At 40.9% G+C, this 18,893-nt stretch overlaps 1 protein-coding gene across 1 annotated transcript in view; it reads right to left on the reverse strand.

Annotated features, from left to right (window-relative positions):
* Ccny (cyclin Y) overlaps positions 1–18,893 on the reverse strand; it is a 137,921-nt gene that overhangs the window by 2,327 nt on the left and 116,701 nt on the right. The window contains exons 8-9 of the mRNA XM_021214507.2: positions 16,487–16,653; positions 2,891–3,053 (exon numbers count right to left, since the gene is read on the reverse strand). Of these exons, the coding sequence (XP_021070166.1) occupies positions 2,891–3,053; positions 16,487–16,653 (330 nt within the window). The remainder of the gene's footprint in view (positions 1–2,890; positions 3,054–16,486; positions 16,654–18,893) is intronic.

The raw sequence follows: 18,893 nt of genomic DNA on the forward strand, positions 1-18,893 counted from the left end.
GGCTCTGCAAGACTGTCACATCTGCTGGCTCAACTGGTCTTGCTGCCTAGCACAACTCCAGCCCTGTTTTGAAATGGGGTGGAGGTGGTGTGTGTCTGTATCATGACCTTGAAAGCAGAAGAGAAGAAACAGCTAAAGCTACTGTGAGGGACGACCATAATGAGCACTGCACTGGTGAGAGACAACCAGAATAAGGATGGCAACAAAGAAGGTGTCCAGAGTTGAGCCAGGGTGGACCCACATGGTGGGTGTTAGTGAGACCAGACAGGGGGTTTTCAGGGATGGAGAGCCCACGCAGGCCAGGATGGAAATGCTTTATAGTTTGCAGCCAGTGCAAACCTGCCACTAATCTTAAGAGAACATGATAAAATCAGAGGCTGCATTTAGGAAAATAACTCCAGTATCAGCAGAGAAGATGGACTGGAGAAGAGAAACCAGACAGGCATCCATGTTGAAGCCAAGTGGTCAGCTGGGAGAACAGACAAATTACCAGGCACTACGTACAGAGTTTTTGGGTCTTTTATTTAAAATTTCTGAGATTACCAATTGCTATTTCTCATGACTAGTGTGTGTCTGAATTCATAATAATAACAACAGACAGTAGTGTTCCCTCTTAACCAAACTATATGTGGTAACAACAGCTTTCTCGGACATGTAGACAGAGCCAAACACTTTGAGCCTGGTTCAGAGTAATTTTTTAAAAGATAAATCTGTAAGGTACTTTGCATGTGGTACAGATCTGCACTAAAGGGGACAGTGGCACCTCCCTGGAGTTCTTTAGTCCCAGTACTTAGCACCCAGCCTGTCTCCTTGTCTCCTTGCTTTACTGAGATTCCATCTTAAAATTAATTGACTGATGGGGGTGTTGTGGTGCACAGCTTAAAACGAAGCACTTAGGAAGTAGGTGCAGGAAGTTTTCTGAGAGTTTGAGGCCAGATTTCTGTGAATTTGAGGTCTACATAGTGAGTCCAGTCAAGACTAGGTAAAGAGACCCTGTCTCCAAAATTTAATAAAAAAGATTCCCAACTTATCTCTCTCTTTTTTTTTTTTTAAATATTTATTTATTTACTATATGTAAGTACACTGTAGCTGTCTTCAGACACACCAGAAGAGGGAGTCATATCTCGTTGTGGATGGTTGTGAGCTACCATGTGGTTGCTGGGATTTGAACTCAGGACCTTTGGAAGAGCAGTTGGGTGCTCTTACCCGCTGAGCCATCTCACCAGCCCCTAACTTCTCTTTTAGTTGTAATTTTTAAGGAAAAAAACTTAGAATCTGTGTGCCCAAACCAACAGCTTCAAACAAAATAAGCAGGAACAGGGATGATATTATATCACTTGAGAGAAAGAATCTCAATGAGGAATTCTCTAGAGCAGAGTGACCTGTGGGAATGTCTATAGGGAACTGTTCTGATTACCTCAATTGATATAGGAAGATCTGCTCACTGTGGGTGGCCCCATTCCCTGGTTTGGGTCCTGGACAGTAGAGTAAGCTGGCTGAGCACTAAGCATGTATGCCTTTATTCTTACTCTGTTCTCAGATGTTATGTCTCTAGCTGCTTTGACTTTCTTTGAAATAATGAGATCTTAACACTAACCCACTTCTCCTTCATATTGTTGCCAGGGTATTTTATAACAGCAACAGTAAGAAAACTACAACAGTTTTCAACAGAATGAATGTGAAGGAAATTCACACTAAAGATACTTCTTAACAAACCCAAACCAAACCAAACCAACCAAACAAAAAAAACTCTTTCTACCTCTGGCCTGATTTTATACAACTACTGACCTTGTCAGAGCACCAGGCCAAACAGTAGAGTAGGCACATAAGGCATTGGCAAGTTTGGAAAAGGACTCTCATCTCCCACTGTGGTCTAAGGCTTTATACTGGGTCAGTTTTTTGTTTGTTTTTGTTTTTGTTTTTTTTTTTTTGTCAACTTCACATAAGCTAGAGTCATCGGGGAAGACGCAACCTCAACTGAGAAAATGTCTCTATCAGACTGGTCTGTGGGGAGTGCCACCTCTGGTAGGTGGTCCTGGGTAGGAACAAAGCACACTGGGCAAGCCATGAGAGGAAACCATTAAGCAGCATTCCTCTTTAGCCTCTGTTTCAGTTCTAGCTTCTGGGGTCCTGCCCTGCCTTGTCTTCCCTTTCAGCAATGAACTATAATGTAGAAATACTACGATTCTTTTTTCCTCAAGCTGGTATTAGTGATGTTTTATCAAAGCATAGAAACTAATCTAGAACAGGCTCTATGGCTGAGACCACACTGCCTAGGGCTGAAGTCAGAGGACAGAGAACAGGGTCAGCACACATTGGAGCAGGGTCACTAGAGTTCCTTCTTAACTCTTTGCCTTTCATGCTACCCATTAAACCAGATGTAAAGAGTTGATAGAAACATACATTTGCTGTGATAAACAGTCATTGGTTAGTAACAACAGCCTTCAACCCAGACCATATACATTTAGGCAGGCCTTAGTTCCAACTACAAAAGACTCCTTTAGGAAAAAAAAAGTAAGACAATCATAAATAGCTTTTCTTGGCTCTCAATTGCTAAGGCCACTTGGCAGCTTCTTCCATTATTATTTTTTTTTATTGTTAATGCATGGTGGAAAATACTTACTTTGTAGACTTATAAAAATAAGAAAGTAAAACCATAAACATAAGAATGTTAAAAAGAATCACTTAGAAATAGAATTGGTATACAATAAGGAAAAGCTGCCTTATAGTTGTTAAAAAATGAAGAATACATATATACTCAGTTAATGAACTGGCCTGCAATCCATCTAGAGCCCTGTCCTTAATTTGCCAACACAAAGTGGAGAATACTTAAAGTGTGGGGCACAGAGATGGTAATGGGGCAATGCAGTGGTGTGTGAATCCCTCTTACCTCAAGCTTGTGGGCACGCTCTCTGCTAAGGGGCTCCAAAGGAAAGCTCAGGTTGTTTGCTTCTGCTAGAGAACGAAGATCAAAATAATACTTGGCATACACACTGGAAGGAACATTGATGTTAAACTGTAGCAATTCAAGAAACTGCCTCTCCAGTTCATTCCTACAAAACAAAAGCAACAACAGTCACACTTAGCTGCCTATGAATAGGCATGGCTGCCACCCACTGAGGACTCCAGAAAATTGCATCCTTCAGGAACAAAACTGATCTAATTAACTGCCTGGTTGAACACTAGCTATGCAATATCACCAACATATAAGCTGGAGCCCAGAAAGGTGAAGTCTGACTGTGATGATCAACAGAAACTGCTTTAGAGAGATTCATATCACTAAGGCCTGACACAGGCAATGCCTGTCCCTCAAGGAATCCATCAAGGAACAGGCCAGGGAGCTTCAGAAAATATCTAGGAGCAGCTGGCCTCTGTACTCCCTCATTGGGAGGAAAAGGAAAGTGTTTAGGGCATTCTTATATGAAAAGACAATTCTAGACCCAACCCTTAAAGGAATTCCAGGACCCTGGGCTTTGAGCTGGGTGTTTCAGAACATGCTAAAGAAGCTGGCAGAGCACTTCTACTCTAGCTTTAGCTTAGTTGGTCTGGAGATGGGCCCTTCTAATAGGTCCCATGTGGAGTTGGCTGCTGGACAGGTCTCCACAGTGAGAGGAGAGGTGTTTAGGTACACAGAAAGCTCACTTTTATTTTTATAAATAGGAATGGCAACAGCCAGAGTGAATTTTCATATTTCAACACCAAGGCTATCTCATTCATCTTTCAAAGTAGACATACTTGGTTAATATTGTGGGAGCTGATCCTGATTATCTCCCCAGAAAGTAAGCACCTAGTATGTTGGGCCAACACTCTGGGGTACCTTCTTCTGCCCTTTGACACAGTACACTGCAATTGTTTGGTCTGGCTTCCACATTTCTTAGTCAGGACACCTGTTTTTCATGCCAGCTGTTTTTCTAGATAAGTGAGAAGGGTTCTGAGCAAGGAGGATGAAGCTCTGGTGGAAAGGGGCAGCCAGAGATGGAGGAATTTGAGTAGAGGAACCCACTTGGTAGGAGCCTGGTCTCTATTCCTCATTTGTGAAGCTGAACTTGGGTGGGTCCTGAACATCCTATGCATCACTCTTCAAACCTAAGCCAGTGCACCACTATCTTGCTCTCAGTCCCATTCAAATTGTACCTAAGAATCACAGTGAAAGCACACACACACACATAAAAATTACCTTATATTCAGTCTTATGACGTTGATAAAGGAAATTAATAAATCCCTTAAAGAAATACAGAAAAATACAAACAGGTGAAGGAAATGAAGTAAACTATCAAAGAATTGAAAATAGTAACAGAAACAAAACAAAACAAAAAAACCCCACAAACTGAGAAATCCTGGAGATGAAACAGAAAGTACAGATGCAAGCAAGCATCACCAACAGACTACAAGAGATGGAAGAGAGAATCTTAGGTGCAGAAGATACAATAAAAGATACTGATACATCAGCCAAAGAAATATTAAATTTAAGAAGTTCCTGATACAAAACAACCAGGAAATATGGGACACTGTAAAAAGATCAAAATGAAGAATAGCAGGAATAGAAGAGGAGGAGGAGGAAGAGGAAGAGGAGGAGAAAGAGGAGGAGAAAAAGGAGGAGGAGACACAGCAGCAGCAGCCGAAGCAGCAAAAGCACCATCATCATCATCCCAGCTCAAAGGTCCAAAAAATATTTTCAACAAAATCAGAAGAGGAAGAGGAGAAGGAGAAGGAGGAGGAAAAGGAGGAATATCAGCTCAAAGGTCCAAACAGTATTTTCAACAAAATCATAGAAGAAAATTTCCCTACCATAAAGAAAAGATGCCCATAAATGTCCAAGAAGCTTACAGAACACCAAGACTAGACCATAAAAGAGAATCTTCCCACCACGCAATATCAAAACACTAAATGTACAGAACAAAGAAAAAAACTGCAAGAGAAAAAGGCTTAGTACCATTTAAAAGCAGACCTATTAGAATTACAGCCTACTTCTCAACAGTGACTGTGAAAGTCAGAAGGGCCAGGGCAGTCTAAGAAACGACAGATACCAGATAGATACCAAATGACAGTAGCCTAGACTACTATACCCAACAAAACTTTCAATCACCATAGATGGAGAAGACAGATATTCTATGACAAAACCAAATTTAAACAATATTAATTCCCAAATTCCAGTCCTATAGAATATAGTAGAAGTAAAATTGCACTACAACCAAGGTAACAGAGAAAACAAAAAGAAGTGCAGACACACAGATTCACAGACAAGCGAAAGGATACATTCAGTACCACCACCAACATTAAAATAACAGAAATTAACAATCATTGGTCATTAATATCTCTCAATATCAATGAACTCAACTACACAATAAAAAGACACATACTAGAGAATGGATGTTAAAACAGAACCCATCATTCTGCTACATACAAGAAACAAATCTCAATAACAAAGATAGACATTTCTTCAGAGTAAAGGGCTGGAAAAAAATTCCAAGCAAATGAAGAGTAGCCATTCTATATCTAATAAAATGGATTTCCAATCAAAATCAATCAAAAGAGTTGGGGAAAGACATTTCATACTTATCAAAGGAAAAAAAATCTACCAAGATGATATCTCAATTTTGAACACTTATGCCCCAAATGCAAGGGCACTCATAGTTGTAAAAGAAACATTGTTGATGCTTAAATCACACTTGAACCCCAAACATAAATAGTGGGAAACTTCAACATACCATTCTCACCAATGGACAGATCATCCAGACAGAAACCAAACAGAGAAATAATGGAACTAACAGATGTTATGACTCAAATGGACCTAACAGAGATCTATAGAACATTTCACCCAAACACAAAAGAATATCCTCAGCACCTCATGGAAACTTCACCAAAACTGACCACATACTCAGTTACAAAGCAAATCTTAGCACACACAAGAGAACTGAAGTAACACCCTGTGTCTGCTCAGACCACCATGGATTAAAGCTGGACTTCAACAACAACAACAACACCTACAAACTCATAGAAACTGAATAATTTTCTACTGAATGACATCTGGGTCAAGGTAGAAACAAAGAAATTAAAGACTTTTTAGTATTCAATGAAAATGAATGTACAGCATGCCCAAACTTATGGGACACAATGAAATTTGTGATAAAAGAAAAGTTCATAGCATTACATGCTTTCAAAAAGAAATTAATGAGAGCTCATATTTGTGATTTAACAGCATACCTGAAATTTATAGAACAAAAAGAAGAATAGATGGCAGGAAACAACGTCAGGGCTGAAATAATTAAAATAGAAACAAAAATACAAAGAATCAATGAAACAAAGAATTGGTTGAGAAAAATCAACAAGATAGACAAACCCGTAGCCAAACTAAAGATAAGGCAGATGGGCAATATCCAAATTAACAAAATCAGAAATGAAAGGGGGGTGGATACCAAAGAAGATCCCCCCCCCCCAAAAAAAAAATTAGGTCTTTCTTCAAAAACTTGTACTCCACACAATTGGAAAATCTAAATTAAATGCATGATTTTATTGAAATATACCACTTACCAAAGTTAAATCAAGATATTAGCTAAAGTATATAAATAGTCCTCTAACCCCTAAGGAAATAGAAGCAAACATTAAAAGTCTTCCAACAACAACAATGACAATAGCAGCAGCCACTGCCACTATCACCCCTGGCTAGATAGCTTTAGCTAAGAAATTCTACCAAGACTTTTAAAGAAGAGCTAATTCCAATTCTCCTCAAATTATTCCACAAAATAGAAACAGAAGGAACACTGTCAAATTCCTTTTATGAGTCCACATTCGCCCTGATACCTGATACCACACACAGACTCAACAAAGAGATTTCAGACCAATTTCCCTTATGAAATGAAAAGTAGACAATAAAATACTTGTAAACTAAATCTAAAAACACATAAAAAACATCATCCACCATGATCAAGTATGTTTCATCCGAGAGATGCAGGAATTGTATAAAACAGGAAAATCAATCAATGTAATGCACCAAATAAACAAACTACAAATAAAACAAAACAAAATAAAAGACAAAAAAAATGATCATCTCATTAGATGCTGAAAAAGTCTTTGACAAAATCTAACAACCCACCATGTTAAAAAGTCTTGGAGAGATCATGGATACAAGGCACATACATGAACACAATAAAAGCAATACATAGCAAACCAATAGGAATATCAAATTAAATGAAGAAAAAAATGGAAGCAATTACACTAAAATCAGGCAAAAGACAAAGCTGCCCACTCTCACCCTATCTATCCAATATAATACTTGAACTTTTAGGCAGAGAAGTAAGCAGATCAAAGGGATACAAACGGGAAAGGAAGAAGTCAAAGTATTGCTATTGGAGTATGATATGATAGTTTACATAAGTGACTCCAAAATTCTACCAGGGGACTTCTAAAGCTGGTAAACACCTTCAGAACAGTGGCTGGATACAAAAATCAACTAAAAAAAAAATCAGCAAAACAACATCCATTACAATAGCCACAGATGATATAAAGTATCTTGGTGCAAGTCTAAGCAAGTAAGTGAAAGACCTGTATAAGAACTCCAATTCTCTGAAGAAGAAGAATGGTGGCTGGGCTGGAGGGAGGAAGGAGGAGAGCTAGCAGCACAGTAGGGCAGTTTATTGGGTGCTAAACATAAACGTTTCATGCTATGCATATTTAACCACAAACTGAACAACAAACGACGACAACCACCACAGACACCAGGCACTGACAGAGGGACTGAGGTTCTTATGTCCTCATCTGTCTGTGATAGATAAGTAGCCTGGCTTCTGGTCACTGAAGGTTCCCCAGAATACATATGAAAATGACCATTAAGGGACTACTACAAACAAAAGCGAATCATACAAGTGCCAAGTGAAACTTTTAGAAATGTCTGAGTAGAGACTAGAAAGATAGCTCAGTAGGTACCTTGAAAGTACAATGACCTGACTCAGAACTCTTCAAACTCAAGTAAAAGCTGGAAGCAACAGTGTATATCTATAATTCCCATGCTCCAAATACAGCTGCAAAGTGGAGAATCATCAGTTCACTGGGCAGCTAGCTTGTTGTATAGACTGGCCAGGGACAAAGAGCCCTATCTCAAGGTAGAGGGGGCAGACTGACATCCAATGTTGTCAGATCTCTACACATGCACACACCCATACCCACACCTACACCCACACATGCATACAAGCTACACATGACCATAGAACTCAGCACAACCAGGCCTCAGCATCTGCTTTCCCATGTTTAGCAATTATCATTTGATACTTTGGTGTTCAAAACCTGCTTTGTGATGGTGTGAGAACATAACAACTAGTCTGTGGTTTATGTCTATCTGCACAAGATTGGCCTGGTTGGGGGAGCACGATTGTCTGTCCAACTGAGACCAATATGAGTTTGTAAATGGAACCAACTGCTCTCCCAGACAGTTGCAGATAGGAGTGTAGGTCCAGTGGCTATGCAAAACTTACACTAATACCTTCTGCACGTAGTTCGTCAGGAGGCAGACTCCAGAGAGATGTCCGACTTGAGGACACTGGAAACAGCCCACTGCTGAGTAGGCTGTGTTCATCTTTGTCTTGGCCCAGGCTCCTTGCTTCCCAGGAGGCCTCAATCCTGCTATCCTCTATAAGAGGTATTTTCTTTTTCTTTTCTTTTTTTTTTTTAATTTTTATTAGATATTTTCTTTATTTGCATTTCAAATGTTATCCCCAAAGTCCCCTATAACCTCCCCCTGCCCTGCTCCCCTACCCACCCACCCCTACTTCTTGGCCCTGGAGTTCCCCTGTACTGGGGCATATAAAGTTTGCAAGACCAAGGGGCCTCTCTTCCTGACTAGGCCATCTTCTGCTATATATGCAGCTAGAAACATGAGCTCTGGGGGTACTGATTAGTTCATATTGTTGTTCCACCTATAGGGTTGCAGACTCCTTCAGCTTCTTGGGTACTTTCTCTAGCTCCTCCATTGGGGGCCCTGTGAGCCTCCAATAGCTGACTGTGAGCATCCACTTCTGTATTTGCCAGGCACTGACATGGCCTCACAAGAGACAAATATATCAGGGTCCTTTCAGCAAAATCTTGCTGGCATATGCAATAGTGTCTGGGTTTGGTGGCTGATTATGGGATGGATCCCCGGGTAGGGCAGTCTCTGGATGGTCCATCTTTTCGTCCTGGCTCCAAACTTTGTCTTTGTAACTCCTTCCATGGGTATTTTGTTCCCTATTCTAGGAAGGAATGAAGCATCCACATGTTGGTCTTCCTTCTTCCTGATTTTCTTGTGTTTTGCAAATTTTATCTTGGGTATTCTAGGTTTCTGGGCTAATATCCACTTATCAGTGAGTGCATATCAAGTGACTCTTTTTGTGATTGGGTTTCCTCACTAAGGATGATATCCTCCACATCTATCCATTTGCCCAAGAATTTCATAAATTCATTGTTTTTAATAGCTGAGTAGTACTCCATTGTGTAAATGTAACACAGTTTCTGTATCCATTCCTCTATTGAGGAATGGTTCTTTCCAGCTTCTAGCTGTTATACATAGTCTGCTGAGACAAATGCCACAGATAAAACCGTCTTTCTTCTGTTGGAGGGCGGCATCTGAAGTTTTCCTACTTGTTCTACAGGTAGTTGTTCCCTTGGGTCTGCCATGGTCTCAACCACGTCGTTATGTCCTCAGGTTCTCTTCTCATGGTGTTCCCGTCACACTGCATCAGGGTTTACCCTACTGACCATAAACTAACTTACTTCTTCAAAGATCTTTCCTTTAAATGGTTAGAACTTCTCATAGGAATTTGGGTTTGGCTTCATAACACTGCCATCTGGCCTCCAAGCTTCAAGTCCTCACATACAGAAAATAATCATTTCATCCTGCATCATTTCATGCACTCCAGTAATGTCTCTAAATCTAGTCTAATCTATATATGATAGAAATCAGGAACGAGTGAAATTCTAGGTGTGATTTCTGATAAAAAATTCCTTCCTAGCTATGAACCTGCAAATCTGAAGTTATCCACCACCAAAATACAAGGGTGGACAGATATAGGATACTCATCACCTCTGCAAAAGGCAGAAATCTTTTACCTAGGAAGAAAGGGGTTATGAATCTCAAGCAAGTCCAAAATCTAGGAAGGCAAATTCTAGCTGAGATCAATCTTCTTTGACACTATCACAGGATAACACTCCCACTTGGGACTTGGGACTCTACATCCTGCTAGGATCAAAGAGAAGAGTCGTGTTTCCACAGATACCTCTACGGCCTGTCGTGCAGAATTCCCAAGTGTGTCTGGCAATCTTACTTTGTTTTGTCTCATGTCCATGCCATTTAGCTGAAACCAGTAACATGGCCAATCAAACCAAGTTTTAGCACACTATCCATTCACACTGCAGTGCTCTCTCTAGAGTAGTGACTCACCTTTTACAATGTGAAAAGCTAAGATCAGAGGATAGTAATGGTTCCAGATGTTCAACTTGAACATTTAATTATTTATTAGCAATTCTCTTTGCAGCTTATTTCCTCTCCTCTTATATTTTACTGTGACAATAACATCAAGCACACCTTCAGCATTTCACTAAAAAAATCCCCTTGGATGAACTTTTTAAAAATTGATTAATCATTCTATTTGTTTACATCTCAAATGATATCCCACTTCCCATTTACCCCCCTGCCAACCACCGCCCCACACCATCTCACGACATCCCACTTCACGGTTACCCCTCCACCAACCCCTCATCCTACATCCACTCTACCCCCTCCCCTTTGCCTGTATGAGAGTGCTTCCCCATCAACCCCACAATCTCACGTGCCCCAACGCTGCAGCATCCTCCTATGGTGGGGTGTCAAACCTCCCCGGAACCAAGGACCTCCCTCCACTCTGCTACGTATGTATCTAGAGCCATAGATCCCTCCAGGTACACTCTTTGGTTGGTGGTCTAGACTCTAGGAGAACTGGGGTGCTTGGACTCTGGGGTGGTCAGGTCAGTCCATGTTGCTCTTCCAATGAGGTTGCAATCCCTCTCTGCTCTCTCAGTCCTCCTGTCAGCTCCCCAACCAGGTTCCCTGAGCTCAGTGTGATAGTTGGTTCTAGCATCTACATCTGCATTAGTCAATTACTGGCTGGACCTCCCCAGGATCAGTCACACTAGGTTCCTGTCAGCAAGCACCTCTTGACTGTGAGGCAATGGGCTATGCACAGACAGCCTGGTCCCCAGTAGAGCCGAGGTCTTGAACCCTAGTGGGACCTGATGGGTGGTAATTTCCACCTACATGGGACAGAAGGCGTTTGATCATGTCTCCTGGACCCCTGGCTCCTGCTGAAGTTACCGCCCCCACAGGAGAGGTGTGTGGCTATCAGTCACTTAGACAATGTCCCAAGCTTCTGGCATTCTGGCTAGACTCCTCCCCTCAGTTAACTAGCAACAGTAAGATAGCCTAGCACACTATAAGAGGGGCTGCTTGGCTCCATCTCTCTCTCTCTCTCTCTCTCTCTCTTCTCTCTCTCTCTCTCTCTCTCTCTTTCTTCTCTCCTCTCTCTCTCTCTCTCTCTTTCTCTCTCTCTCTCTCTCTCTCTCTCTCTCTCTCTCTCTCTCTCTGTTTTTCTCTCTCTCTCTCTCTCTCTCTCTCTCTCTCTCTCTCTCTCTCTCTCTCTCTCTCAGCTTTTACCTCTCTTACTCTCTAGCCTTCCTTCTCTCTCTTCCCCCTTCTCTCCATGTGGCCATGGCCCGCCTCTCCCTCTCTCTTTCTACCTTCTCTTTCTCCCTGCCTTTTTACAATAAAGCTCTAAAACCATAGACTGTCTCTGCTCATCAAGGCCCACTGTGCTTGAACGATGGGATAGGCTTTCTCCTAACGAGCCTCCTGCCAGAAGGCTTCCTGTGCTCCAGCTGCTGTATCCAGCGTGGGATGCTGGAGACTGAGAACCTGGTACCTGGGACTGCCCCTTGTCCACCAGCCACCGTGTGGGGTCAAGGGCTTAACACAGCCAGATGCCCACCAGGGGCCGAGTGGAAAGCATGTGCAATAATCCTGCATCCGCTAGAGTTCAGGAAGTTTTCTCCTGTGCCCAAGTATTTGAGGCTCTTCTCCATTTTCTCTTCTATTAGATTCAGTGTATCTAGTTTTATGTCCTTGATGTCCTTGACCCACTTCGACTTGAGCTTTGTACAAGGAGATAAGAATGGATCAATTTGCATTCTTCTACATACAAACTGCCAGCTGAACCAGCATCATTTGTTAAAGATATTGTCTTTTTTCCACTGGATGGTTTTAGTTTCTTTGTCAAAGATCAAGGGACCATAGATGTGTGGGCTCATTTCTGGGTCTTCAATTCTATTCCATTGATCTACCTGTCTATCTTTGTTCCAATACCATGCAGTTTTTATCAGTATTGCTCTGTAGTACATTCCCCCAGAAGCTCTTTTATTGTGGAGAATAGTTTTTGCTATCCTGGGATTTTTGTTATACCAAATGAATTTGCAAATTGCTCTTTCTAACTCTATGAATAATTGAGCTGGAGTTTTGATGGGGGTTGCATTGAATCTGTAGATTGCTTTTGGTAACATGTCCATTTTTACTGCATTAATCCTGCCAATCCATGAACATGGGAGAGCTTTCCATCTTCAGAGGTCCCCTTAGATTTCTTTCTTCAGGGATTTGAAGTTCTTATCATACACATCTTTCACTTCCTTGGTTAGAGTCACACCAAGATATTTTATATTGTTTGCAACTATTGTGAAGGGTGTCGTTTCCCTAATTTCTTTCTCAGCCCTTTCATCCTTTGAGTTTAGGAAGGCTACTGATTTAATTTTATATCCAGCCATTTTGCTGAAGTTGTTTATCTGCTGTAGGAGCTCTCTGGTAGAATTTTTGGAGTCACTCATGTTTATTACCATATCATCTGCAAATAGTGATATCTTGACTTCCTCCCTGCCAATTTGTATGCATTTGTTCTCTTTCTGCTGTCTAATTGCTCTGGGTAGAACTTTGAGTACTATACTGAATAGGTAGGGAGAAAGTGGGCAGCCTTGTCTTGTCCCTGATTTTAGTGGGATTGCTTTGAGTTTCTCTCCATTTAGTTTGATGCTGGCTATTGGTTTGTTTTATATTGCTTTTATTATGTTTAGTTATGTACATTGAATTCCTGATATCTCCAATACTTTTAACATAAATAGGTGTTGCATGTTGTCAAAGGTTTTTTTCAGCATCTAATGAGATGGTCACGTTTTGTTCTTTGAGTTTGTTTATATAGTATATTACATTGATGGATTTCCGTATATTAAACCATCCCAGCATTCCTGGGATGAAGCCTGCTTAATCATGGTGGATGATCATTTTGATGTGTTCTTGTCCTTGGATTTGGTTTGTGAAAATTTTATTGAGTTTTTTTTTGCATCGATATTATAAGGGAAACTGGTCTGTAGTTCTCTTTCTTTGGTTTTTGTTTGTTTGTTTGTTTTTTGTTTTGTTTTGTTTTTCCGTGGGTTAGGTATCAGTGTGACTGTGGTTTCATAGAAAGAATTGGGTAGTGTTCCTTCTACTTCTATTTAATGGAATAGTTTGAGGAGTATTGGTATTAGGTCTTCTTTGCAGTTCTGATAGAATTCTGCACTAAAACCATCTGGCCCACGGAGTTTTTGGTTGGGAGATTTCACTGCTTCTATCACTTTTGTTTGCTAAAGCTCACTGCCCTCTGAGATGCAGCAAATCATGGGCTGGCCTCTTTCCACCACTTTTCTTCTGTTTTAGGAGGTGGGGCAGGCTATGCACTCAGCCTTACACAGGTTCCTCACCCCAAAGTAGAGTTTCTGGAGTGTTGCTACTGAGAAAACAATTTAAGTGGGCAGCTAGCTAATACCAAATATATATATTAGGTAATTTGTATTAACACATGACTATGAGTTTAATATGTAATTCAGAAAACCTAAAAAAGTTCAGTGCCACTAATATAACAAAATCCCTTGTAATGTCACGTTTCGAAGCTACTATATTATTGAAGGTAAGATAACAATACAAATAACTTATGTCACTAGGTAATAATAATAATTATGAATTGGTGGAGTTAAAAATATCAGCTATACCAATCTCATTAATAGATTTAGTTTATTCTATAACTTTTAAAGATTCCTAATTTTTGTTGGTTTTTCTTGAGACAGGGTCCAGGCTGCTCTGTTACTTACCCTCCTCCTACACTTCTGAGTGCTGAGATTACAGGTATGTGCCACCACAACTGACTCTTCATACTGTGCTGATCAATGGAGTGCCAATGAGGTAAAGAAGTTTATAAGTGATAAACTTCAGTCCAGAAAGTAGCACCATAGTGTCACTTTGTATGGATGTTTTCTGTTACAGATAATTTAACAAAAGATTAAGGAACAAGAAACTCAAAAGAAAATTTAGCTCAATGAGAAAGGGGACAATCTAAAACCTCAGACTCTGAGAACACGAATAATGGTGGCACTCAGGGTTTGGCTCACACTTGCCCTTTTAAAATGGGGTTAATCATAAATTATGATGAGAGAAACCTGTCCACGTCCTCTCTCTGAGTTAAGTCTTGGTATCTGGCTGGCTTGGTACTCATGGATCATCCTATATCAGCCTCTGCATGCTGGGAATGAAGGTATATGCTATCACACTTAATGAAAAAGTTTTAGCATCATCTCATAGTGGACAAATAAAGGTTTCCACAATTATTTTTAAAGATGGACAAACCAAGCTAACGTGTGAAGACTTCTGTGGTCATGGTGGATCACTACACAGAGAATTCTCTTCACTGATGCCCTACTAGGAAGAATGCCATGGCCTTGGGTCTTTTGCTTGGGGTTGGGACAGGACAGTCAAACTTGTACACTACAGATCTCCCCACGTGTGTCACCAGTTTCCCTCTGAGAAAACGTAGGCCTCTCAGCATATAAATAGATAGCCTATTCAATCCAAGAACTTTGGCAATCAGAACAAATGATCATCATACAAGAGTCTCAATAGGCTGCTTGTTAATAGTCTGGAGAGAGAGGGGCAGGCCTAATGGAGGCCTGTAATCTCCAGATGTAGGTGAAGGGCACAAGATGTTCATGGACAAGGGTACATTCTATTTTCCTCAAAAGGATTTTTATATATACTCTGGTCTTGAATTTTGTCTGGATCCTCCTATCTCTACCTCTAAACACTGGCAATTGCATGAGACATCTGGTTATAGTCTACACTCTGGAACCGAATGGTCACTGTGTTTTTTTCCCTTTGCTCAAAACTGGTATAAAGCTATCATCCATAAGAGGCTATCTATTATGATCTGATGAGAATTAGCATGTGGTTTGCTTGGCAATCAGTCAGGTTGGTTACCAATAGGGTTTAAAGAAAGGACAGAAACTAGTCTAAAAAAACATTATTTTTCTTTTGACAAAATATGGAACACATAGAACTTTTGTATGAGTTCTACATTTTGCATGAACACTAGTATTACATGTAACATAATGCTTTCAAAAACATAGTTTTCTTCAAAAAAAGAAAAATCCTTACTTGAAAAGGAATTCCAACCTCATTGTAATAGATAATTACTTATGGTACTGAAGATCTAACAAAGAACATATATTTAGTGGATGCTCATCAAAATAATCCTCCCTCTCTCTTGCAGCTACTGCGGGCTAAACCAAGAATCTTAGATACTGAGCTCTATCTCCAGCCTCCAAACAATTGTTTACACTAAATTTCAGCTGAAGGAATTTTGGTCAGATTTTGTAGGTTTTTGTATAGAAAAAGGACAGATAAATAGATAGATAGATAGACAGACAGACAGACAGACAGACAGACAGATGATCATTTAAAAATACATTATCATATATAGTTTAGACGATTTTCGCTTCAACCGTTTCCAAGAAAAGAAATATAAATTCTGGCTATATCATTTACTAGCCAATGTGCCTCTAGCCTGGTGACTCTCCCACACAGGTTGCAGTAAGATTCTTGCTCTAGGGCTATTGAGCCAAGTCTGTGGTGTGACTGGTATATAGCTGGTGACCTCTTTCCTCATGGTGGTTAGCAGAAGTGTTAAGCCAAGCAAAGAGCATAAGAACTGACAAAAGACACCTGGTGGCTGAGAGGGTTGGGTGCTTCTATGACTCAGCATTCCCTTCTCAGTTTTCTGATACCTGTGTATAGGCCCTCAGCCAATAATTCTCACAGAATCTGAGGTCTGGTCCAGCTGGGACATCATCACATAACCCTGAGAGCTAGGTGGACAACTGTCCTTATGTGGAGGGTCCTCTACTGGGTTTACAGAGGGAATGATGGAATGGTGCCTGTGCAAATCACGCCCAGAATACAGAACTCATTTTCAGTATCTGAACTTGTCAAATATGCCAAAACATGGTATGTGTCCTCTGAAGCCAAGTGAAAATATTCTAATTTAGTTTTTGAACTTCTCGGGTTAGGCTTAAAACAGTCAGCTAAATTCACTCACTTTTTACCACCCCAAACAGGCATGGTATCCCCGTCACTTACATGTCCTCCACTGTGATGTCTTTCAGGATCTGGCAGTAATCCACATTCCACACAGCTTGGTCATCCCACACCTTAGAGGCCAGCAGGATTGCCCCTAGAACAATGCGCTTCCAATTGGCTGGACAGATGTCAATCTCTGCATATGTCAAGAGCCTTTCAAGGTATACCTGAGGAGACATGAGGAAACCAATGCTAAGCTGTCAGTTGTCTCGTCCACCCAAGTAAACTCAACAGTCTTTTAACCAGGAATTACCTGGACACACTTACTTCTTTATATGAATAATCTGCTGTAATCAGTAAAAATGTCTTGAAATGATGTCATTTATAAGAGCAATGGCAAAGGTGCTGACAAACCAAGCACAATAAACATATATAAAGAAATTTGTTGAGTACACTTAAAATATATAACCTAAGATATTTTTACCTGTTTTCTCCTCTTATTAAAAATAAATTTTTTTCCTCACATACTATATATTGTGACTACAGTTTTCCCTCCCTCTACTTCTCTCAGATTCTGTCTACCTCCCATCCACTCAGACCCATTCATTCCCTTTCTGTCCCCCATTAGGAAACAAACAGGCTAGTAAGGGATAATAAAATACAGTAAGCTAAAACAAAAGCTAACACAGGCAGTGGAACTAGACAAAGCAAACAGAAGGAAAGGTGCCCAGGAGAAGGCACGAGAAACAGGACCACTCATTCACACAATACACTGGGGATCCATCCCATGTACAGCCACCAAACTTGGACGAAATAGATGCCTGGAAATGCTTGCTGAAGGGAGTCTGATAAGGCTGTCTCCTGAGAGGCTCTGCCAGAGCCTGACAAATACAGAGGTAGATGCTGAGCACGGGGTCCCCGATGGAGGAATTGGAGAAGGGACTGAAGGAGCTGAGGCAGTTTGCAGCCCCATGGGGGGAGCAACAGTGTCAACCAGCCAGACCTCCCAGAGCTCCTGGGGACTGGACTACCAACCAAGAAGTACACATGAAGGGACCCATGGCTCTGGCCACATATGTAGCAGAGGATGGCCTTGTTGGACATCAGTGAGGGGAACACCCTTGGGCCTGAGGGTATTCGATGCCCCAGTGTAGGGGAATGCCAGGGTGTGAAGATGGGAGTGGGTGGGTGGGCACCCTCATAGAGTCAGGAGGGGGATGGGATGGGGGTTTCCAAAGGAGAGATCTAGAAGGAGAAAACATTTGAAATGCAAACAAAGAAAATATCCAATTAAAAATATGGAAAAAAAGAAAAAAATCTTTAACAGAAGGCATTAAGATTGTGCATATTTAGAGGTAGATATGAGATAAGGAGCACATGGCAGTGAACGAGCATGGCGGGCGGGTGTCCACATTCTTCTCAAAGTATCTATGTCAGCTGATCTTCGTTGCAGTTCTGTCTCCTTGATGGTTTCAGCAATCTTCAGAAACTACTGTTTTTATGCCACCCTGTGTTTAATGGTCAGATGAAGACATCATGACGCCAAGAACAATACAGTTGGTGAAAAATAAAACCTGTTTGAGAGAGACAGAGAGAAAGAGAAAGAGAGAGAGAGAGAGAGACAGAGAGAGACAGAGAGAGAGACAGAGACAGAGAGAGAGACAGAGAAAGAGACAGAGAGAGACAGAGAGAGAGACAGAGAGAGGAAGAGAAGAGAAGAGAAGAGAAGAGAAGAGAAGAGAAGAGAAGAGAAGAGAAGAGAAGAGAAGAGAAGAGAAGAGAAGAGAAGAGAAGAGAAGAGGAATCAAGAATCCTGTGAGAACAATGATCTGGGGGCCATAAATGCACCAGAACACACTAATTCTTAAAGCACTCGAGGCCAGTGAGTATGCTTAGGCACAGGCTGGAGGTCACACACTGTAACAGTGAAAATGTAGTTTGTCTTGTCAATATTGAGACTGGTATAAATCCCAAAGCCACTGGTCAAAATACTTTCTCAAACAAAGCACGTAAAGGCCACAAAGCAATTTTTTCTTAATCTATAAAGTAGTTTATTCTTGATCTTTGCCAGTGCACAAGAAGCCACTGACCTATTCAGTATTTATTTTTAAAAAATCATTGTATGCTGTATGAGGATATATGCCATGCTGCATACGTGGAAGCCAGAGGACAGCTTTACAGAGCCAGCTCTCTCCTTTCCTTCCCTGTGAGCTCTGAGGATGGAACACATGCCTCCAAGCTTGTGCAGCAAGTGCTTCCATCTCCCGAGTCATCTATCTTGTTGCCTGTTACAGAGCTTTTGTTTTTGTTTTGTTTTTCCACCCATTTACATCATTTTATTTGGAAATGTTTGTAACAGTACAATGAATCTAAACGTCAGAGGCAATGGCTGTCAGTTTAGGCATCATCCATTTATTATTGAGCATGGAAAATTATTTACATGATGAAATAGTTCAGAACATCAGTG

The sequence above is a fragment of the Mus pahari genome, chromosome 15 (genome assembly GCF_900095145.1).
Source record: "Mus pahari chromosome 15, PAHARI_EIJ_v1.1, whole genome shotgun sequence".
Taxonomy (NCBI): Eukaryota; Metazoa; Chordata; class Mammalia; order Rodentia; family Muridae; genus Mus; species Mus pahari.